The 21,478-nt window shown below is 44.4% G+C and overlaps 2 protein-coding genes across 2 annotated transcripts; one reads left to right on the plus strand and one right to left on the minus strand.

The window, feature by feature from the left end:
* Positions 1 to 7,747: 7,747 nt before the first annotated feature.
* On the plus strand, positions 7,748 to 9,585 carry LOC129594029 (muscarinic acetylcholine receptor M4-like). The gene is made up of 3 exons (XM_055490573.1): positions 7,748 to 8,308; positions 8,890 to 9,255; positions 9,517 to 9,585. Exons 1-3 carry the CDS (start codon positions 7,748 to 7,750, stop codon positions 9,583 to 9,585), a joined length of 996 nt encoding a protein of 331 aa, XP_055346548.1.
* Positions 9,586 to 12,743: 3,158 nt separating this feature from the next.
* On the minus strand, positions 12,744 to 14,227 carry LOC129594030 (uncharacterized). The gene is made up of 2 exons (XM_055490574.1): positions 13,346 to 14,227; positions 12,744 to 12,926 (listed from the first exon to the last, which is right to left on the minus strand). The coding sequence occupies exons 1-2, from the start codon at positions 13,751 to 13,753 to the stop codon at positions 12,744 to 12,746; spliced, it is 591 nt and encodes a 196-aa protein (XP_055346549.1). The 5' UTR covers positions 13,754 to 14,227.
* Positions 14,228 to 21,478: the final 7,251 nt, after the last annotated feature.

The following is a 21,478-nucleotide window of genomic DNA, read 5'->3' on the forward strand; positions in this document are numbered from 1 at the left end:
ACGACGGGCCTGTATATATATATATAGTCTGGTAAAATCTGATGCAGCAGCGGCAACTAATTTTTGTAGATATATGTTACTATGGTTTTGGTAGAGAGTTGATGCACTATACCGAGGTTCTTGCAATGGCTTCAGGCGACTGATGCGAGCAGACAGTTTTAAAACTTCATTTCAGACAGTTTCATTTTTTACTGTGACTGCTGTACATGAACGCCAGCTGGGCTTTCAGCAACAAAACCCGCTTGGTAACATTTTTCCCTCTGCTCAGATTGGCTTCTTGGATTTTCAACAGTTGCTTGCAAAATCTGCACAAAGGTTGTTGGCTTTTTTATTCTCTAGACGCTAATTTTTCAAACCGTTTCTGTAATTAGTGTTCCGTGAATCTGTATGGCAGCCGACTACTTTGAACGATAAGCCTTGCAGGCTTTTATTGTCGATCTCAGCATTTTGCTTCTTCTGCAATTTTGCTTCTGCTTTGCAATTTTCTTTCTTCTGTGTACGGATAGTGCGCGTACATGTACGGCAATAATTCTGCTCCGCGTTTCATATAGTGTACAGAGTACGGATAGCATTAACAATTACGTATACGTATACAACAAGAATCTGGCTCGTCAAGAGCGTCTGGTAGCAAGGACAGAACGCGGAAGATAAGGAGCAGAAAAAAAAAATTAAACGGTTATTATTACTCCTTGTGTAACTACCGGTTACAGTAGTCACTTCCGGTGGGAAGAAACACGGGAATCTCCAGAAAACGCAACCGCTGCTTAAATTCTTCTCTTGCACCGGTGCAGCGGCGGCATAACATAATTCATTACTGCAGCGATCCTCACAGTTATACCGAATGCAAATATAATACTAATCATTAAAAATATGATGTCCGCAAAAAATTATTTGCAGCCTTTCAGTAAGCTGTCTGTGCTACTATAGGATCTATAATTATGTCGAAAACTCGAAACCGGTCCGGATGTGTGCAACATGAATAATTATCAAAATTATTAATAAAAATATTACCAAATAAAGTTTAATCAATTTAGTACTATTAAATGAAGTATTGTGAAATAATTCTCTGTTTCATCGAATAAAGGGTTGTGTATTATCAGTTAAAGTCTAATCGGTTACCGTCCACACGCAGTCTGACTAAGGCCCAGTTCGAGGCAGTCAACTCGTCATAATGGAAAAAATAAAATTTTATACCTGAAGCAAACGTGTGCCGGTACAGAGCACAAAGAGCAGACAATTAATTCTATTCGTTCGGCAAAATGTTACGAACGTTTTTCTATTTACATTTCAATCGTGCGTTATTTTGAGCATGTTTACATGCGTGCAAGAATGCATTAGTGTAAAACCAGCGGCTTTGAGGAAATGCAGTGTTTATTTGTTTTTTAATAGTTATAGTGACATGCCAATCACAACAGCTGCAATAACCGTTATTCTGTAGAGTATGTTATCGCAGAATGTCGAGACTGGAAAGCATAATAAAACAGCGGCCGCGTGTTGTTGACATTTGCGTATTGTACTTAATTTAATCGAGTTTTGGCTAAGGAAAGACGTTGCATATAATATGCGGCGACTAATTCGGCGATTCAGCGCGTAAAGCAGTGAAGCACTGAATCTGTTTGAAAAGTCTGTCATCCAGGTGGTTAATCCTTCATTAATCCTTATGCTTGACCTCGCTTGGTCGTAGCTGGTGAGGCGCAGCTTCAGCTTAATATTTAAGGATTGATAACAGACACAATATGTTCACGTGAACGTGAGACGGCAACTACCTCATCGTAAATTCTGGCAGGCCTTTATCAAACGTTACCTAGCCGAGCATTGTCGGAACTGATCGCTCACCGGGAGTGTTCCAGTCCCGGCAACTGTTCCAGTTTTTTAACGGCGCTTAACAGCTAAGGACGGCACTTCCGTAGAATGTTAATTATTCGAATATATTACTTATTCGAATATGTATTTCAAACATTTCAAGACCAGCGTACCACCGAATTACAGCAGTTGAAACACTTTGAAAGCTGCACAGGACTCTTTTTTGATTTCTTTGTACAGAACTTAATTAAGCGATTAAAGCGGAGGTAAGTAACTAAGGCGTTATTCCCCTGGCGACCTGGATATAAGAGACTCTTGGTTTTCTTTTCCAGCGGCCACCTGATCCGCTGTCGTGCTGACCGGGTCGTGCTGCTGCTCGGCATCTCTGCCATGGTTTTCGCCCACATAACAGCTACTGACAATTCCGTCCTTGTACACCACGGCGTGACAGCGCATGGAAAGCCGCGCAGCACGGTACGCGCACCCATAAGCAGAAGGCCGGTGCAGGCCGGAAATACGATGTGCCTCCACAGATGTTCATGAGAGAATTCTTCGTGGAAGACGGTATACCGCATAATCTGGACGACAGGAATGTAGCCGACATCGGTGGTGAATATCGTCAGCACGCTGAGGCTCAATACGGCCGTCCACAGGAACCTGCTGGTCGGGGCAGGGCCCGCGCGGGCTCGCCGCACCACGCACTGCCCCAACATACCGGTGCCGGTGCAGCCATCTTCTCAACTAACACGACAATCCATGTCACGGTGAATCGGCCATCATGTATATTAAAGCGTATGAATGTTGTCTAAGCGGTGCACCATGTGTGGCTACCTGTTCTGACCAGCTCACCATGCGCATAGCATGACTAGACACATTTATCGGAAGCTGCCCATTCTGTTTCTAAACCTGATTTTAGTTTTGGTCTTTCGTCCGTTCGTACGGGACGTACTAATAAAGTTAGGCCTGGGATCTGGCCGCACAGTGAATTGGTGTTTCTCGATTCCGGTAATCGTGATCACAGCTTTCTCGTGACCTTACATCCTTTTCCAACCTGAACAGTCGATTGCTCCCTGGAAGCGCTCTTAAAGCAACTCCCGTTGAGATGCTTTAAGAGCATCGTTTTAATATTGATGTCCTCTGGAAAAAGAACGATATGAGACGGGATGTGACCGGAATTAACTTGCAAGGATTTAGTCTCCGTTTTTGCTCATGAACAGTAAATAATTATAGAGTGTTATCAGATTTACCTATCTTTAACACAAGTCACAGCGAGAAATATATCAAAGAAAACAACCATTAACAGCAATTTCTTGACGGTAAGTTTACGTTACCACATTTATTCAACGGCAAAATTTCAAAAGCAGTTCTTTAAAGGTCAGTAACGACTATAATGGAAAACAACTGCGCAAAAGCAAAAGCAGTTTTTACAAAAAGCGGAGTAAAGCGGCCAAGACAAAGTACTTGGGCGATCCGATCCGTTAGCTCCGAGGCGGTTCTAGCGCACTGCAAAATCCTTACCAATCATTTCCCAAATAACCCAGGCGATCGTCAGCAGCCCCGTCAATATCTCAACAATGGAGATCCAAAACAGCTGCCGGAGTTCCGGCAGGACCGTCCGTTTTCCCTCCCGGGCCACTGCTTGAAAAAAAATATCAGAGCTGAGTTTTGAACCGCGCAGATATGGAAAAAATTTAAGAGATGCAGTTGTAGATCTGTATATGTTTTTCTGCTACAGTCGTTAGTTTAAGATTCTTAACAGGTGACATAATATGATTTGCTGCTGGTCTGACTGAAGGCCAGGAAAACGTCAACAACACGGCATTCGTAAGGGCACTGCAAAAAGAGACGGTGGAATCTGTCTACCTGTGAACATCGCATTGGACTGTTCGCACGGCTGCTGTGCATCATCCGCTGACCGGAAGCGGTTAAGATATGCATACTTTAACCAGGCGTCGTAGCTGCGTATGGTGATCTTCAGAGCGCGATATGTAAATCGCCTCGGTAACGACGTACACGCTACGAATTAAGAGCCTCGGTAACGATGGACACGCTACGGTACACCCACAGGTACACATCCGAATACGGTCCGATAAAACAGCTGTACTGGTAATGGCAGATGGTTGCAGTTCTAGCGAGGGTCATGGAAATGTCCGCGGTGCACAGCGTCAGTACGACAACATTCAAGAGGGCCGTCCACAGGAACCAGGCAGCAGCTACCGATCCCGCACGTTATCGCCGAACAAGGCACTGTCCGAGGATGCCGCTGCCGATTATACCTACATAACCTTGCCATAAGCCGGACGGCCTGTTTCACGTCGAATTCGACAGTTCGGAGGGTGTTGGCTGCAACAACAAGGAATCTTGTAGTTATTGTGCGAGTGCCAAACAGTAAGGCCAGTTCGATTTGGCAGACTACAAACTGCACTTAGTAATTTCCAAAGAACGAATGAGACCATCAGCAATCCCAGAAAAATCTGAAAAAAGCTAATAGACACTAGGCGACTGAGTTCCGGGAATACAAAGAGCCGTTGTCCTTCCATGACCAATGAATGGTTAGAAAGAGAAAGATGAACAAAGTTTGTCGCCGTTATGGAAATACATGTACAGTCTGTAGTTTCCGAGTTGCAGTGACAGAAGTCCATCTGCCTGCTTTTATTGACAGAAAACGCCGGTATATACTGTATATTTGAGTTGCGATAATGCAGACCAGAACGTCGCACCTCGCCAGCGACAATTTGTATGTCTTGTGACTAACACGCAATGACAAAACTATTGCGATAACCTCGGTGTATGGTCAGCACAGGAGACAACTAACAAAAGTTGTGTCGGCTAATATGCCGGGCCGCTTTCAATGCGCTCTGCAACAGTGTTTAACGATTCGCTCTGTTTTTCGTTTGACAGCAGCTTCTCAGCATGACACGGAATACGGATGACAGTAAAAGAAACCATTGGTCCGCGCCGTCACTGTCATTGCGCTGCTTAAAGACGGTTGACAACTTGAAAGGTAAGGCAGGTGTTCCACCCTGGCTGCCATCCCGAGGGAGAATGGCATAGCGACCCTTGTAAAATTTTTTAAACTTTGAAACCTTATAATTCGTTGAACGCGAGTAAATCAACTTTTACAACGTACGTAGTAGTGTAAAACAGTCGACCATAAAGAAACTGCCTGATTCTGGCCACCTTCCTCTAAACCGGGCTAATCAACGAGCGTACGTTTTGATCGGAAGCTGGTCAAGCTGGCTGGCGTTACGCTTTACGCGCTAAAGCACTGAGAAAACACAAATAGCTACTCGTATGGTCGTTTAAGTGAAACACTATGTTAAGTGAATGGGCGATGGTCGTTTAAGTGAAACACCCGAAATATTTCATTCCACAAACCGATTTCCTTCTGGTTTTCTTTTTTACCCGATAGAGCTAGGTGTGCTCTTCACATAGTACTTGAAATTATTTAAAAAACTTGAATCGTTTTCTTGCAATTGCGTCGGTAAAAAAACAGTGACGACACGCTTAAGCCACGAGTAGAACTTGCTTAGTCGGCCGAAAATTTGATCATTCGTTACTATATGTAAGCATACATCTTCGATCACTGGTTGTGCCGGTATGGTTCAACAAATGATTCGCGCGCAATATACATAATTAACGCAATAACAAGTTGAGCTCCGTCACAGCGTCCCGTGCTCTATCGACTGTAATTCAGCCCCCGTCCGTCCGTTGGCGACTACGGTTAATCTTATGAAAATATCTGGTGTGCACCAGGAAAGCCCGCACGCCAAATGCAGGTTAGGTGCTTAAATAGTGCAGCGTGGCGTGCCGCAAAGTAGTAAATAAAGTATGCAGTCAGGTTTAACCCGTAAATTTGTTATTCCTGTATTCCGCTGTATTTGCTTGCTCAATGTGTGGCCTGGTTGTACTGTAGCCACTAGATGAAACTGCACCACCTTCAGATCCGGCCGCTGGCTGTCTTCTTTGCCGGGCATCGTACACGTGACGTACAACATCGAGCGGGGTCGCAGCGTGTGCGTCAGTTTCCGAAAATACTCTGTGGTGCAGTTATCGCGGCTCCAGTAATATTGTCGAACGCCCTTCTCATGACACAGTGCGGCTGGCAACTGCCCACGCGAAAGGGCAGAAACTTACGAGCGTCAAATCGTAAACTGGCGAATCACATACAGAACAGAGCAGACCTTCGGTGAACGTGTAACCGGAGAAGCGGCTCACGTACAGCGACCAGGTCTTTCAAGCATTTTCAACATTATGCGCCGTGGTGCAGTGGTGCTGCCTACGCGGATCTGACGACGTAGCCGGGGTTCGCTTCCCCCATCGGCAACTTTTTCGGATGCACCGCAGTTAACGACGGATGGAGCTCTGCTTATAGTTGCTTCGGATTGGCGCTGAGGGGCTCTAGAGCGATAGGAAAATGGCAGAATAAGAGCCTGAGTAGCAGCCGGGAATATCACAGGCACATGAGTATACCGTCTTGTATAATAGATGTCCTGGGAGATTTCGGCAGCGATGATCATGGAAACGACGGTGGTGTACGGTGCAGCGTCAGCATGATAACATTAAATTTTCAGAATACCATTCACAGCAACAATGAAGCGGCGACCGATCCCGCACGTGATCGCCTAACCACGCACTGTCCGAGGATGCCGCTGCGGGGTCTACAGTTAAGGACTTTCCAAGCAACAATCATCTTGCAGACAATGTACCAACTGTGTACGAAATGCGAGGGTCTGGCGCGCCAACTTTTCATGCCCTCCCAAAAATACGTTTCACCGCAGAGACCCAGCCAACGGTTCCACAATAGCCACCATTATCAGGATTTCTAATAGTTAGATACTCAGTATCTGATCGCTCGTTGGAACTTTATACCTGCTTTTTGCCCCGCAAACAGTTTTGCGATTATTCCAGGAAAACGATCAGCCTACTCAGTGCACTCTGCTTCATTGTTATTCATGGACCTAAGTAACAGAGTGTGTAAAGTCTCCGCGTACCTAGTTATGCCGATTTCCATCCGCAAAATCTGAAATGGCCAACTTTACGGCTCTTATTGCCTGACCGTTACTTGGGGCGTTTGATGGGTTCGCGTGGTTGTTATTCAGCCGGAAGTCAATAAAATGCACGTATTACAAATTCGGGTCAACCTATCGCATAAATACATCAACTCAGCATTGCTCCTTGTTGTTTTGTAGGCTCCCAGCAACGTCATCCTGCTCGGCGCGAATGCCCAGATAAAAAATCTCAGAAACCCGCAAGAGCGGTATCGTCCAATATAGCCCACAAGCAGCGGTAAAATACCAGAATAGGAGCGTTCGCCATCAGCCCACCTTGACCGCATCTGCTCGAATCGCCTGTGATAGAGACAGGAAGTATGGATCTCCAACCCATTCGAGAAAACTTAACGAACGCTCCCATCCGGTGCTGCGATTATCACTTTATCTAGATAAACGGAAGAAAGATCCAGAGAATCACGGTAGCATTGATTCGCCCCTGTGAAAAAGCAGTGGAGCATGAGGCTGACAATAAGGACGCGGCGGGCGCGCAATGATAACGTGTATAATTACTGAAGAGCGTTCACAATCGGCCAGTCTCCTAATGCATCCACAGATTCGCTTACCGAAACATTTTGCAGTTATCCGTGCCCTCCTTGGTGCAGCTATTTCGGGAAACTGACCGACAAAATTACCGATTACACACCACAAGAAACTACTATCGCAACATGTGGTATCCATTGCCTTCCACTTTTCCGGTTGTTTTAATTGAGCATTCTTTACAGAACCTGATTGTCATCTTAATGTAAGTCGGATGTTTCTCCGTCACATGCAGATTATATCATCACGCTGACGAAGCACTTACAGCGTTATATAAAGCGTTTTTCAACACTCATCCTTTGTAAATTGTGAGTTCTTCATCTTAGCATGTTGACATAAGAACCATCCGCAAAATGGGCTCTGCTACCAACCTGACGGACGTTCTGTTGTCGCACAGCAACACCACATCCTTTCCCTCGCCGGCCAACGCCTCTGCCGTGCACCAGCTATCCCCGGGCATCATCACCACCACAGTGCTATCCGTGACCTTTAACGTCCTCGGAGTGCTGTTCGCGCTGAGCAGCGCATCGCTGCGGACGCCCTTCAACGTGTACATCGTCGCGTTAATGTGCAGCAATATAGCGTTTGAGACCTGGGAATGCAGCATGCTGGGCCTGATGGACGCGTACGGACTAGTCGGGCTCGGCAGCTCCGTCTGCACCCTCCGTTTGTACGGCGTCTACGTCCTGGCGCCCATCGTCTACCACACACACTTCCTCATCACGCTGAACCGCGCCTGGGCCATCCTGTGGCCTGTGTCCTACCGTGCACGACACAACCACACGGTCGCTGGTTTATTGTGCGCCGCGATGGTCGGATACGTGCACTTGATGATGCTGCCGGAACTGCTACGTGATCACCTGTACTATCGTCTCCCGCTGGAATATGGCTGCTGGCTCAACGCTGCGCGTCAGGTCGGTAGCACGTTCATTCGCCGACCTACAATTCGCTGACCGACATTTTGTTGACCGACATATTGCTGACTTACACAACTCGTTGACCGACAAATTGTTGACCGACAACTTGCTTTCCGCTGGGTTGATGACCGAAGTTCTGTCAAAACATTTTCGCTGACCGACAATTTGTTTTTCGGTCTGAAATGTTGGTTTTTGAGTTTCCTTGACTTGTTTTTTTTCTTGGGTTTCTTAGGTTTCTTTGGTTTCTTAGTTTTCTTAGGTTTCTCAGGTCTCTTAGGTTTGTCACGTCAGCACAATGTCGTCAGCAGGTTGTCGGTGTCGTTTACAAAGTCGTTCAACGATGTGTCGTTTTCAACAAATTGTCGGGTAAACATTCTTAGGTTGTTCTTAGGTTTCTTAGTTTTTCTTGAGCTTCTTAAGCTTTTCAAGTCAGCAAAATGTCGTCAGCAAACTGTCGGTGTTCACACGAAGCCGTTCAGCAAACTGTCGTTTCAACAAACCGTCGGGTAAACATTTTGCCGGTCAGCAAAAGGTCATCAGCAAGTTGTCGGTCAGCGAATTGTCGGTGTGCCCGTTAGGTAACTTTGACGGAGTTCACGTCCATCTGGATGTACGATGTACCGTGCGCGTGCGTCTATATCATCTATCCGTTTCTGCTGTGGAAGATGCTGGCGCGACGACGAGCGAAGCGAAGAAATCGCAGTGACAATCCAGCGGCGCAACGTGCACCGCTGGAATCCTCCAACCGGCCCTTCATCCTGCTGACGCTGTACACCTGCAGCACCCTGGTGTGCTGGCTGCCCATTATGATCTTCTACCTGTTCGCCACCTTCTTCCCCGCGGTCCCGCTGAGCCCCGCCTTCTTCCAAGGCACGTCCATCCTGTATAATCTGCAGTCGATCCTGGATCCGTTGATCTTCGCTATCACGGCCAGCAATGTGCTGGTAAATGCACGGCGACTGTGCAGTAGACTGTGTAACAACCAAGTCGGGATTTCTGCTGATCGGGCTCAGCTAGCAGCCAATCCACCGGGAATCAGGCAGAATGCCAACGTTGCCGCTACGGCTCCGACATAATGTAACGCATGTTCAGACGTTACTTTAATTTTTGTGTCCGGGACAATCTTCAATTTTTTGTGGTTGCGGGATTTATTTTGTTATGACCTTTGTAACGGTATTAAAGCCAAAGTTTGGTTTTTGCTATAGTATTCGATGTACAGCCACGGTTTTGTTATAATATTCGACGAAGTTAACCAGATTCTGCAAACACTGTAGTTAATTCGGCGAGAGAACTGTTTTATTTTCCTTTGGAAACAATTTGCGTTCATGCCGTGAATGATCAATTAGGAGGTACTGAAAGAAAATGGCAATATCGTTCCACAGGTAATTATCACGCAATATAAAATGGGCGAAATTCTTCCGGTAGGGTTGTGCGAACTCAGCGTAGTCGTTGCAAACAATTCATTAGCAAGAACTAGAATGATTATAGCATTGCAGTGACTGCACTGTCGATACCGGTATTCCTATAACCAAAAAACCTTTATCTTCCTCATTAAAACCGTCTTCACTGTCACGAGTAGTGCCGCGTGTCAAAGCTTGCTTAGATGTTTTAGTGCAGGTGTTGTGGGCGTTGATTGAGCACATTAATGCGGACAATCAACAACATCTTTTACGGCGTTATACCCCCATCGTGTTTCGCACACTAACGCTTGGATTACATTGTGCTCAGGGTTGACTTAAGTCGTAATCCCGGTGACGAAACGAAAAACGGTGGCGGTAGTGATTCTTGGTATTTTGTCGGAAAAATTACCACGGCTTTCTCGCATGGTGAGCAAATAAACAAACTAGACTTAGTACCCATTATACTCGATTCGTCAAAGATAAAATTCGGAACTGCATTAACTATACGAGAATGTGCGCAGTCAAACCGACAGTAAATTTTTTCAGTGAGACCAACCGACAACCACGTACACAAGCAGACTTATTTTTTCACATAACAGCCACCCGTGGAAGCGAGGTATCGTTTGCACTGTAGGCGTGGTACAGGTGACAGCCATCCGTGGATGGTTGGCAGTCGCCTGCACTATATGCACGGTTGTCGGTTGGTCTCGCTGAAAAAATTTACTGTCGGTTTGACTGCGTGCATCCTCGTACTCGAAGTACCCGGAACAGCCAGGCAGCCGCTGACTCAGAAGAACGCGCCGCTGTAATTTGGACAGTAAGCATGACCCTCCATGGAGGTTTATAGAATAATTTTCAGGAATTTCCGGCAAAAATGTCGGCTCCAAGTCCAGTCTGCGTACAGAGCACAGTTAAGTCGCAAGTCAATGGCAATTGTGTGCGAAGCACAAATCGTAGCTAAATTTCCTCCATTATTACCATAATACTGACCTAACGGCCAGCGCTGCGGCGGTGTACCAAAATAATATCATAAAATAACCGACTAATATTAAACTATTTAACGCCGGACATTACAGCATATTTAACGCTGGAATTACAGCACGCTTACACGATCACCGGCATATTGCATAAATACAGATGTACTGTTGTATTGTACATTCAGTACTTTTATAAAGCCGATATAAAACTACCCGATAAATAAAATGCATACTGAAGTGTATATTTTGCTCATTAACTTATCATAGTGGCCCACTTAGGTGTTTTTACGAGAAGTAAGACAAACGACTGATGCCGGCTGGATAAGTTTTTTCTTGTCGGCCGTTCTTTCACCAACCCACATATTCGCCAGTAATTTGTTTCTGGATTTTTTTATTCGGTTAGCAGCGTTGGTTGGTTTTCTCGTTACTGTGCACGGGCGTTGCAGTGAACAAATGCAAAAAGCTACGAATTCTAGCTTTGCGGAGGAAGTGCTGTGATGATAGTTTGCCAGTACTAACTTATTTACCGTGAAGCTGCATCAGATGCGGTAAATTACCCGCGCTTGGACGCGCACAAAGAAAAAGAACGGAAATCTACATAGTACAATTAGGTGCTTCGAGTAAAATTAAACTGCGCCAAGGCTTTGAGCGAAGAGCGCGTCGCCCAGCACCTGACGCATTACCGAAGACTTGAACATTCGATGACTCCGCCGCTGCCCATCTGCAGTGATCAGCAGAGCAATTATAAATTACAACGGACATTACAAAAGTAAATATCTCTATTTTACCTCGTGCCAATTAAAAAAATAAATAAAACAAATAAATTAAATAATACAGAATTGGTATAATTTTTCTTGCATAAATCATTATGTAAGCCATCGAAGGAAACGATAACCGAAAGTTTCTGTGAAGACTTTTTTAATGATCTACAACGGTGCTGACGTGGAACCTCGCAATGAATTGAGCAAGACCCTGCAGTGTAAGCGAAAACCACATGCTGATTTTTGCGTGAAAGGTATTCCTCGCCTTGAAAATTCAAATTTCACCAGTGTGAAAGCATACAACAATTTCATCGCCAATCAGCTGAACAGCGAAGGAATTTCTACCAGATTCGTAAGTGTTTTTCGTTCCCCCACGTGGAGACAAGCGCACTGCGACGTTTGCGCGGATTGGAATATTCAAAGACGATGCTGATAAATCCACGACCTGAACTTTGGCCTCAACGTTTTCGTGCGAGAATGGGTGTACTGATTGATCTTGTTGACTATTGTGATATCCTTCGTTTTATGTTACATACTGAAATAACTTTGTTTACTGTGCATTGTGATTACGATAGCTGGAAGAATTTTGAAAGGGGCATTTTTTTGGCAGCTGATCTTGAACGTTTGTCTGCAACCTCGTGCAGGCGTTTACCTGATTGTTGTAGACGTTAAGCTAATTAAACAAACAAACAAACAAACAAATGCCAGTTTTGTCTAAAGTTGTTTCGACGATAATTTTTAAGTATTAACTGCAAATAGTGTTAGTGTTATTGCGGTGTTAGCAAAATGTTTTGAAAGCTGAGAGATTAAAGTAAACTTTTTTCTTTCACAGGACAATAAATTTCTCCGTTTTTAGCCTTTTCGATATTGCGAATGCGGCAGTCTTTGCATTAAAAAAAAACGCACATTATGGCCACTTCAGCGCACTTTACCGTTAGACACCAAAAAAGTTTACATTTCGCTGACAAAAATAAATTTGAAACGAGTTTTATTATTTTGTTACCGTAAGGTTGCTGAGAAGCTCCCTGTTTTGGGCACGTTCTCCAAACATTTATACTTGCGGTTCGAGCAAGTTTTTTTAAGCAGCGTTCGAGCAAATCCTCCCTTTCAATAAGAATGAAGAACTCCTAATGTTAACACAGTTTATGCTGCGCAAAAAGTTGGCTTTGCGGGAATAATTTTATGGTGAAGAAAATTAAAAATAAAAGGAGGTGCACGCAGATAAAGGTAGTGCCGAATGGTATATGTACGGAGTGGTCACCTCTCAGTATATTTCTTATTAATCACGGTTCCATTACCTGTCCGCCGCCTTGTAGACGTCCAGCTCGCCAACGCCCAGCGTGCTGCGCTGCAGGATCTTCTTCAGCGTGTCCAGCGAGATGGCCGTCCACTGCGCTGACCGCAGAACCGCGTCGGCCTGCGCATCCACCATGGCCCAGCACTTCTCGACAACGGCATCGGCACGCCAACGGACAGCCTACAGAGTGAGAAACGCGCCTTGTTAAGGAGAGCTGCCCGGTACATGGAATGAATTTTAAAATTTTTGAAAATTTATTTTAAAATGGGAAAAAAATGCTATGCTATCGGAAATCATACTGGTTCACTTTCGGCTTTATGGTCATGTGTCTCTTACAGCAAAGTTCAAGAAGATCGAGTGATAACTAGAGACTTTTAGTACACAATGCATTTAAACTTTCGCCTTTTTACACGTTTTACACGCGCGCGCAAACGGTTTCAGAACAATGTATACAAAATTATTTAGCTTTAGAGTTTATACAGAGTACTGACATAAAGTATCACAAAAATGTAAGTTTTAGTGTATGTATCCAATTTTTGACATTTTCCTTAATGTTTTCCACGAGTTCCGTACCTATAAGTTATAAACAATGCACGTACCTCTTCCAAAGTTCGTAGACAGTTATCAGCATTCAGTCGGTCTATAACAAAATCCGTGGAGCCTATCTCCACCAGCCAGGGCCCGTCGTACTTGTCGATCGGAATATAAATATCCATCGGAACGTTCCACGTTGTGGCCAACACGGAACAGGGATGGCAGGGAAGGCTCAATACTCGCCGCGATCTCCGATTCCACTGCATCGGCTCTCCGAGGCATCGAAGGGGGGCTGGCAGGAACATGATGACACCCCGTCGACGCCCCGCAGCGAATTGTCCGCTATCGCATGGCCCTTGCCAACGGCGGTCAGTTCTCGATGCAGACATGGTCGATGGGGCCGGGGTTTCTTCCTTCCGTCGACGGCGGCAGTGACTGAGAAGCACATATCCGCCTCTGTCAGTGTCATCCATGCTACTGGTGACAGCCGCAGTAATGACTGCTTTTGTAGAAGAAAACTTGAAACTGTCTAACCGCCTGCAACGAGCCGAAGGATGCAATTACTAAACAGTCTCACTCTGAACTCAGCCGATGGGATGATAAAACGGCCGATGGAATGCAGTTTGCAGTTGTACGTTGAAGCCGAAGACGGCAAGTGCCGGCCACAAGCAGTCAATGCCGGTTAGGCGGATGTGGTATGTGGTGGCGCGAGATATAGCCGTAACCGTACTCCGCTGTTCATGCAGCGAGATGTCAGATGTTGTTTACATATTTCTCGAGGAAAAACGGCTATACTGGCCGCTGATAAGGACGGGGACTCGTCCGTATGGTAGATACAGAAGGGAATTTTAGATTTCACATGGTTTAGGCTCCGTCCACCAGAAACTACCGCGTCACATAAACAATACGTCAGCAGACTGAAAATCGTTTAGAATGCTTGTACGGATGCACACTTGCAGTGACGTACAGCTGAAAAATAAATCGAATCGAGAGTGCCGAAAGCGTGACCAACCTGCTCTCTGGGACGAGGTTAGAGCACACAAAAAAGATCCACAGGCAGCATACGCCGGCTTGCCGCTCAGCCATATGGCTGAGCCGTTGCACAGATCCACGTAAGGCAGATACTTTTTACGCGTCAGCCAACGACGGTGGGTTACGGCGCCTTACGTCGCGAACGAACGTAAATCAACCCGTAACGCAACTTCTACCCGAACGTCGAACTGTGCGGAACTTGTTTTGTAAAATCTAAAATTCGCTAGAATTTCTTTCGGTAAACGCGTTGCTGCTGCACCATTGCATGGCATTCGAAACCTGGCTTAAAACGTATGGCATCAACGCGTAAACGCACTGCTGCGCTGATGGTTATCAGATTGTACTTCAGTTACGTCCGTACTGAGTCTACTGACACATCTTTCTTATGGCTCAGTACAGATGCGTATGCGCAGATAGATAGGCGTATGTCCAGTTAGTCGACTGACCATGACCTTTGCGCACCCACAGAGTATATCACCGCATCCCTATGTACATACACGCTGCGTTTCTATGTCTGCGTCTTCCGACCTTCCGGCTCCACACTGTGCAATTTGTTAACCAACGTGGAACGCCGCAATCGTGGCCAGCTGGAAAACCAAATTTTAAAAAAATACTACGCATTAATCTATCAACGCATAAATGATTGTGTAGACAAAACATATATCTGTGTGCGGTATTCGATGCCGTCTAGTTGTACTTCGGGATGCGGTAAATGCCGCTGCCAGTCACAGGACTAATCATGCTACATTAATATCAATAAAATTATGCGTTCTGTGATTTATTAATGTGGTCGTATCATAGTTACACTGCTGAAGCGCGAAATTAAATTAAATGATTATTATCAAAATCAATTGAATTATTGTTTATTCCGTTCCGACAAAAAATTATTCCATTCCGCTGGAGAAATACTATTCCGTTCCAAGTAAAATCTGCTATACCGTTCCGTAGTCCGAAAACTGCATTCCGAATATTAGTATTCCGTTCCGAGTATACATTCCGTATTCCATTCCGACCAAAGGTGTAGGCCACATAAAAATTACAATACATACATGCTCGTGTATACTATACTTCGAAATATGTGTACTTAACTAGTATAAAGGTCGTAACCGCCCTTAGTGCAAGCGAGCGAGCGTGTAAACCTTCTTCTTGTAAAGACGCGGTTGGGTAAGACTGCAACAGAAGTAGTTGAGAGTCTACTCGCTTTTTGTAGCTGTTTTATATCCTGTGGAAGGCTTATCAGCAGAGCTGCTCAAATATCAGTTTTTGCCACCGCTACGATGCCGATATGATCGACCGAAGCGAAGCGAAGGTCCTCTATGTTCAAGAAAACGGGAATTTTTGTGCGTCGGTCACGCACGTCGGTCACGCACTAAGTTGTCGGTCACGCCCTAAGAAGTTAGGGCGTGACCGACGCTTAGGGGCACTTAGGGGGACATCTAGGTGCTCAATAACACTTACGCACGACAGCATAGGGAAACCGTTAACCGACCATTCAGGCAAAACACTAACGGGCATACTAATGTGCTTATACGGTCCTAAGATCACGTTTTACTAAGCCCTGTACTATGTAATACAATGTCCTCAGACTAACTACCAAGTAACAGCGCATAGCTTACTAATTTATCAGCTAAAGCGATAGCAGACCTTTTATATTCAAAAAAATAAACCCTTATCTTTTTCCGGTAGCATATTTACCACTGAGTTTAGAAGTCCACCGTTCTAGGCTTGCACTATAAGACCAAACCGAAGCTTGGGAGTCGGAACAGTAAAAGAGAACAGTAACTAATGCAACCCAGCAAAGTCCTACGTTCAGCATGATTTAGGTCTCTTTGCTAAGAAACAATGGATTGGTAGGTGTGTAGACACTAAGAAACTGCAGAGTTGTGAGCGCGTAATAGGGCATACTAAAGATTGTAGGTAGGGACCACGCTCCCATCGGGGACAACTTTGCTTTATATGGCGCTCAAAACAGGCGCATGGGCGCTCAAGCTATCGGGTTTTTAAAAGCGCAACGGGCGCTACCAGCAGCAGGTTGGTGACGCAGTGATTCCGAAGTTTTGCATTTTCTTTTGCAATCTACGATAAAGAGTTTGCGCGCGCAATAAACGTCACAAAATATAACAGGATAACATTTTATATAAGCAATAGGAATGTAATTATTGTATTGGCTGCTGCCCGCAGCTTCTACACAAAATTACTTATTCATAGGTTTAGTAGTAATTAGTGGTGCTAATATTTCATGCATCCTGTACTAATTAATAAACGTTGTTATAGGAATGTGAGGAAATGTACTTTGCTAACCAATATTATGATCAAAAGGCCTTCTCGTATCACTTGCAGTTTAAAGAGAAGCGGTATGTACGGTTGCAACTTGAAAAAGACAAGCGTCGCTTACTAGCGCCTTAAGGGAAGTGGCCCGGTACATGGTGAAAATTCGTGTACATGCACGAAAACTTTCACTTTCGCGCACTCGCAAACACATTTTTGTTTCGGTTTTGTGACATTCTGTAGCCAGAAGATTTGTATACACTGGTGAAAGCCGTTGGTGCGCGCAACATCCGGTTAGAAAGTTATGAGTGTTAGGAAATTCCAGAAAGTTTAAATGCGTTCAGGTGTACCAAAAGTCCCATTATGGACCGATCTCCTTCAAATGCGCTCGTCCCTGAAGATCATTTTTACACCGATCCAGACTTTCATGATTTTTTTCAGATTTTAAAATGAATTTTAAAATTTTTGAAATTCATTTTGAAACTTGAAAAACATGCTAGAACAGTGGATCGGTGTAAAAACGTTCTTCGTGGTTACGTGTATTTACGTGCAAAATTTGAGGGAGATCGGTCCATAATGATACATTTTATACACCTGAACGCATTTAAACTTTCTGGAATTTCCTAACAGCCACAACTTTTGAACCGGATGTTGCGCGCACAAACGGTTTTCACACCAGTGTATACAAATCTTCTGGCTACAGAATGTCATAAAATCGAAACAAAAATGTGTTTGGGAGTGCGCGAAAGTGTAAGTTTCGTGCCTGTACACGAAATTGGTACCATTTACCGGGCCACTTCCCTTAAGCAGTAAGCGGCGTTAATTTTCCATGCACCTTGTACTAATAGTGAGTCACGAACGTCAGTAGAATGTTACGGAAATACATTCTTGTAGTTGTAACCAATATCGTACTCAAGGACTTTGTTATATTACTTACATTATACAGAATAGTTAGTACGAGAAGTACTGTTCCAATGTGAGCAACTACTTAAACTTATGTCTTAGTACGAGTAGTCTTTGCAAGCAGACCTGAACGTGTGACCTTTTTGGGCTATATTCCTAGCTTCGCTTCGGTCTTATAGTGCTAGCCTGAAGCGGTGCACTTTCCTAGTATCATTAGTTTTATGCCATTTTTCGGAATTATGCCGATACAATATATTATTTTTGAATGTTTTTATTTTTGATTCCGTTAAATGAAGTATAATATTATTTGAGCTTCGTACTGGTACATCACTGTACATGCGTTCCAAGAAACTATATTCAGAATTTTGTAAGATGAAATGGTTTATTGTTGGCTGGAAATTGCGTGAAAAAGATAAACGATGTCGTGAGGCCCTTGAGCTAACCAAGCTCAAGGAATTACAGATCTATGTGTTGGCCAAATATTGTTTGCGGTTACGCTCGATATTGTAGAGCCGATTTTGCGGCCGATAAGCAGCTTAAGCGGTTACTTATAATAGCTGAATGCTAAGTGGACAGTCGGCGTGATTGACTGGCATGAGTTTTAGCAGACTGGTGGATAGCGGTAGTCTCTCCATACTCCCTCACGCGGCGCAACGCGATACGAGCATACCGCCACCTCTGGACATCTCTTTCCGTGATATAGATGATAATACTGATATAAATGATAATAACGACCCCGCGAGTGATACAAATGGACTGCTACACGATCAGATGTGACCACGCAAGCAACTGCGACGCGGCACTACTAATATAAATACCATACCGCACATTGCCGTCAATTTCGCACCAAATTCTTTACTTTAGGATACCGGTCATTGCTTTCATGTTGTTAGGCGCATGGAAGCCATTTAAATCTCAGTATTTTCAAATTCACGGAAAGATTGTCTTTGCTGCGGATAAATTGGTCCACTGATTTACACAAACCGCGTATGCCAATGTAACCACACAAGATCTGAGAAGCGCCAGCGCAGATTTCTGTTTTTGAGACCACAATGTTTTTCGTACAGCCTGGTTTGGCTTGATTTGTTGCGCAAACGATTTATCGTTTCAACACCATATTCGATGTCTGGGGGCAGTAACAACGTAGGTGACGATAACGCAGTGACGATTCCCAACTGGATCACTTTCTTAGGTAAAGGGTACCATGTTTTTTATGACTTTCAGTTTAATTCGGTTGATTTTGTTCTGTAGCAAAACGGTCGAGTAACTCAAATTTACCATGGTGTTGAAAACCTAGTGACCGTTTCAGGCATAAAACAGTGGTTAGCAATTTACGGTCGCTTTTGGTCTTGACGTGCTAACTTAGCTCGACCTGGTGCAAAAAGTGTTTTGGTGCTTGGATGTTGATTTGACTAATCTCGCCAGAATCTGCGGTCTACAATAAAGTTCATGAATCGCGTAATTTTCTAAAAAATATGTCGACAACAATTTATGAAAGTTTTAAAAATTTGTGAATTCTGGTAAGAGGCGTTTCAAAAAGGGAGAATTTCACCACTCTACTTACCATGTTGAAAGTTACCTATTATACGCAAAGTTCGTGAGGGCAAGGCCACGTCACTAAATCTCTGTAAACACCGGTGTATTTAATAGTAATAACCTTTAACGCAGATCCCCTTTCTTTTTCTCCGCAAAAGAAAGAAAAACGGTAATCGCTGAGGTTTATTTTATTTGTACTTAAGTATTCAGATTTATGCAAACCTTTATGAATGAAACTGTTTTGAAGTTTGAAATAGGGTGTTGTCGCACAAGGCAAGAAACTTCGACCAAGCAATCAAATAAATCGTTTTTCATTTTCAAAAATGACATCTCAGTTTCATGCAGATTTTAATAAATTTTGTTGCATTTATTGAAACAAAAGTTTGAAATAGAAAAAATAAATCTTCCGTTCTACTTGATGCTTCAATTGCGACGCCGCTCGGATTTTCCTTCGGTTTTCCTCGAAACAATAGTTCGCTACCGAATTTCGAAATGGCAACGGAAATTTCGTCCATAAAAACTTTTTTAATGAAAAGGATAATGGAATGCTTTTGTTTTACTTGCTGCTCGCTGCGCTGCGCTTGCTCGCGCCGCAGCTCGGCGTAGCTTTCGCCTCCGCTTTCGGTTTCCACTTCCGTATCATCACGGTAACAAAAAGTTCAAGCGGAACTGTAAGAAGAATCTCTTCTGAATGAAAGGACAATAGCATCCTGTCGCTTTATTTGCTGCTCCGCTCATTTTCCTGCGCTCGCTCGCGCCGCAGCTGGGCATCGCCCTCGGCTTTGCCTTCGGTTTCCGTGGAAACGGTAGTTTGCTACCTTAGCATCATGTGACAAAACGTTTAAGCTGAACTGTAAGAAAAATCTCTTCAAAATAGCGGGACAGTAAAATCGTCTCGTTTTACTTGCTGTTTCGCTCGCTGCGCTGGGCTTGCTCGCGCCGCAGCTCGGCGTAGCCTTCGGTTTCCACTTCCGTATCATCACGGTAAAAAAAAGGTTAAACTGAACTGTAAGAAAAATCTCTTCAGAATAGCAGAACAATAAAATCCTCTCGTTTTACTTGCTGCTTCGCTCGCTGCGCTGGGCTTGCTCGCGCCGCAGCTCGGCGTTGTCTTTGGTTTCGCCTTTGGTTTCTGCAACCGTATCATTACAGTAACAAAAAGTTTAAGTGGAACTGCAAGAAGAATCTTTTCAGATTAATGGAACAATAGCCCTTTTGTTTTACTTGCAGCTCCGCTTGTAAGTTTTACTGCGCTCGCTAGCGCCACGTTTTGCGTCGCCCTCGGCTACGCCTTTAGTTTCCACAGTAAAGAGACAGGATACACTACTGTCGTATTATGTGACTGCCAACGGTACTAAGAAGTACGCGATTAACTAACAGCTCTCCGGACGGGATCGCCGTAGTCACTATCCCTCCCTTGCTCAGTGGGTAGAACAACTCCTAAATCAACTGTTACAGTAAATACGGACGGAACTAATCAGGAACACGAACCTACAGGAATCTCTAAGCAATTGTGCTGAGATAACTTCTAACCTCCGGTCGTTACACATGCGGGTCGGACGAAGCACGAGCAAACCGTGTTTACCACGCTATAATCCGATACAAATTACGAACGTCGATAATCACAGAAGATGCTTTACTTCGCTAACACACAATCATATGCACAACACCAGGAAAGTTAAAAGCAGGTTACCAGTCAAGAATGATCGAGACTGATACGTTAAACACAGGAAGCAGGATCTTATATAGACTTCTAGGAGCACGAGATACATCGCTATCAAGATGAGAACAGACGAATCACAGATAGCGATAATGAACAACCGCAGTGACGTAGGAGAAAGGCGTACAGTTATTACAGTAATTATAAGTACGTACGGATGTGTGTAGCTCCCATACGTCACCGCCACAAACGGTTTTTTTGCTCCCGCAAACACAAACAAATCCATCCGTTCCATCCTGTGATTGTGCGACGCTCCATCCTGATCCATCTCCGCGCAATCCACACGTGTCCATCCGGTGCCCATAATGACTGTACGCCTAATCCGAGTGAAATGTGACTTGGTGGGATCTTTGGCGCTTGCTGGCATCCGGAGGTCCACGGTGATTGACATGGCGGGAGATCCAGGAGGCGTCCGAAGTCCAAAGGGAAGAAAGCAAAACGAAAACAAACAGAAAAACGAAAATGCAACGCGCTGTGCAACACGTCCAAGAAGCAAGGTGCAACCGCACAGTACTGCAGTTACACGGAACACAGCACTTCCGGTAGCGAAAACTGCACGCTTTCAAAGCACTCTTTTCCATTTTCTTAAACAGTTTGACTGTGTTATTTTAAGCTTTAAAATAGTGCAGTTTTGAACGCATTTTTCAACAAAATTATTATCAGTACTATTTGGGACGTCCAAATTAGAAGCTATTCTTTGGTCTGTTTGGAATCTGCTGGGAAGGAAAGACATCTTCGG

The sequence above is a fragment of the Paramacrobiotus metropolitanus genome, unplaced genomic scaffold (genome assembly GCF_019649055.1).
Source record: "Paramacrobiotus metropolitanus isolate TYO unplaced genomic scaffold, Prichtersi_v1.0 Parri_scaffold0000065, whole genome shotgun sequence".
Classification (NCBI taxonomy): Eukaryota; Metazoa; Tardigrada; class Eutardigrada; order Parachela; family Macrobiotidae; genus Paramacrobiotus; species Paramacrobiotus metropolitanus.

What these genes read in the sequence shown, in the direction of transcription:
- LOC129594029 (XM_055490573.1), top strand. Translation starts at nt 7,748, where the DNA reads ATGGGCTCTGCTACCAACCTGACGGACGTTCTGTTGTCGCACAGCAAC. An exon ending in GGCTCAACGCTGCGCGTCAG is followed by an intron (nt 8,309 to 8,889) that starts GTCGGTAGCACG and finishes TGTGCCCGTTAG; the next exon opens with GTAACTTTGACGGAGTTCAC. An exon ending in TCACGGCCAGCAATGTGCTG is followed by an intron (nt 9,256 to 9,516) that starts GTAAATGCACGG and finishes TTTTTGCTATAG; the next exon opens with TATTCGATGTACAGCCACGG.
- LOC129594030 (XM_055490574.1), bottom strand. Translation starts at nt 13,753, where the DNA reads ATGGATGACACTGACAGAGGCGGATATGTGCTTCTCAGTCACTGCCGC. An exon ending in GTCTACGAACTTTGGAAGAG is followed by an intron (nt 12,927 to 13,345) that starts GTACGTGCATTG and finishes CTCACTCTGTAG; the next exon opens with GCTGTCCGTTGGCGTGCCGA.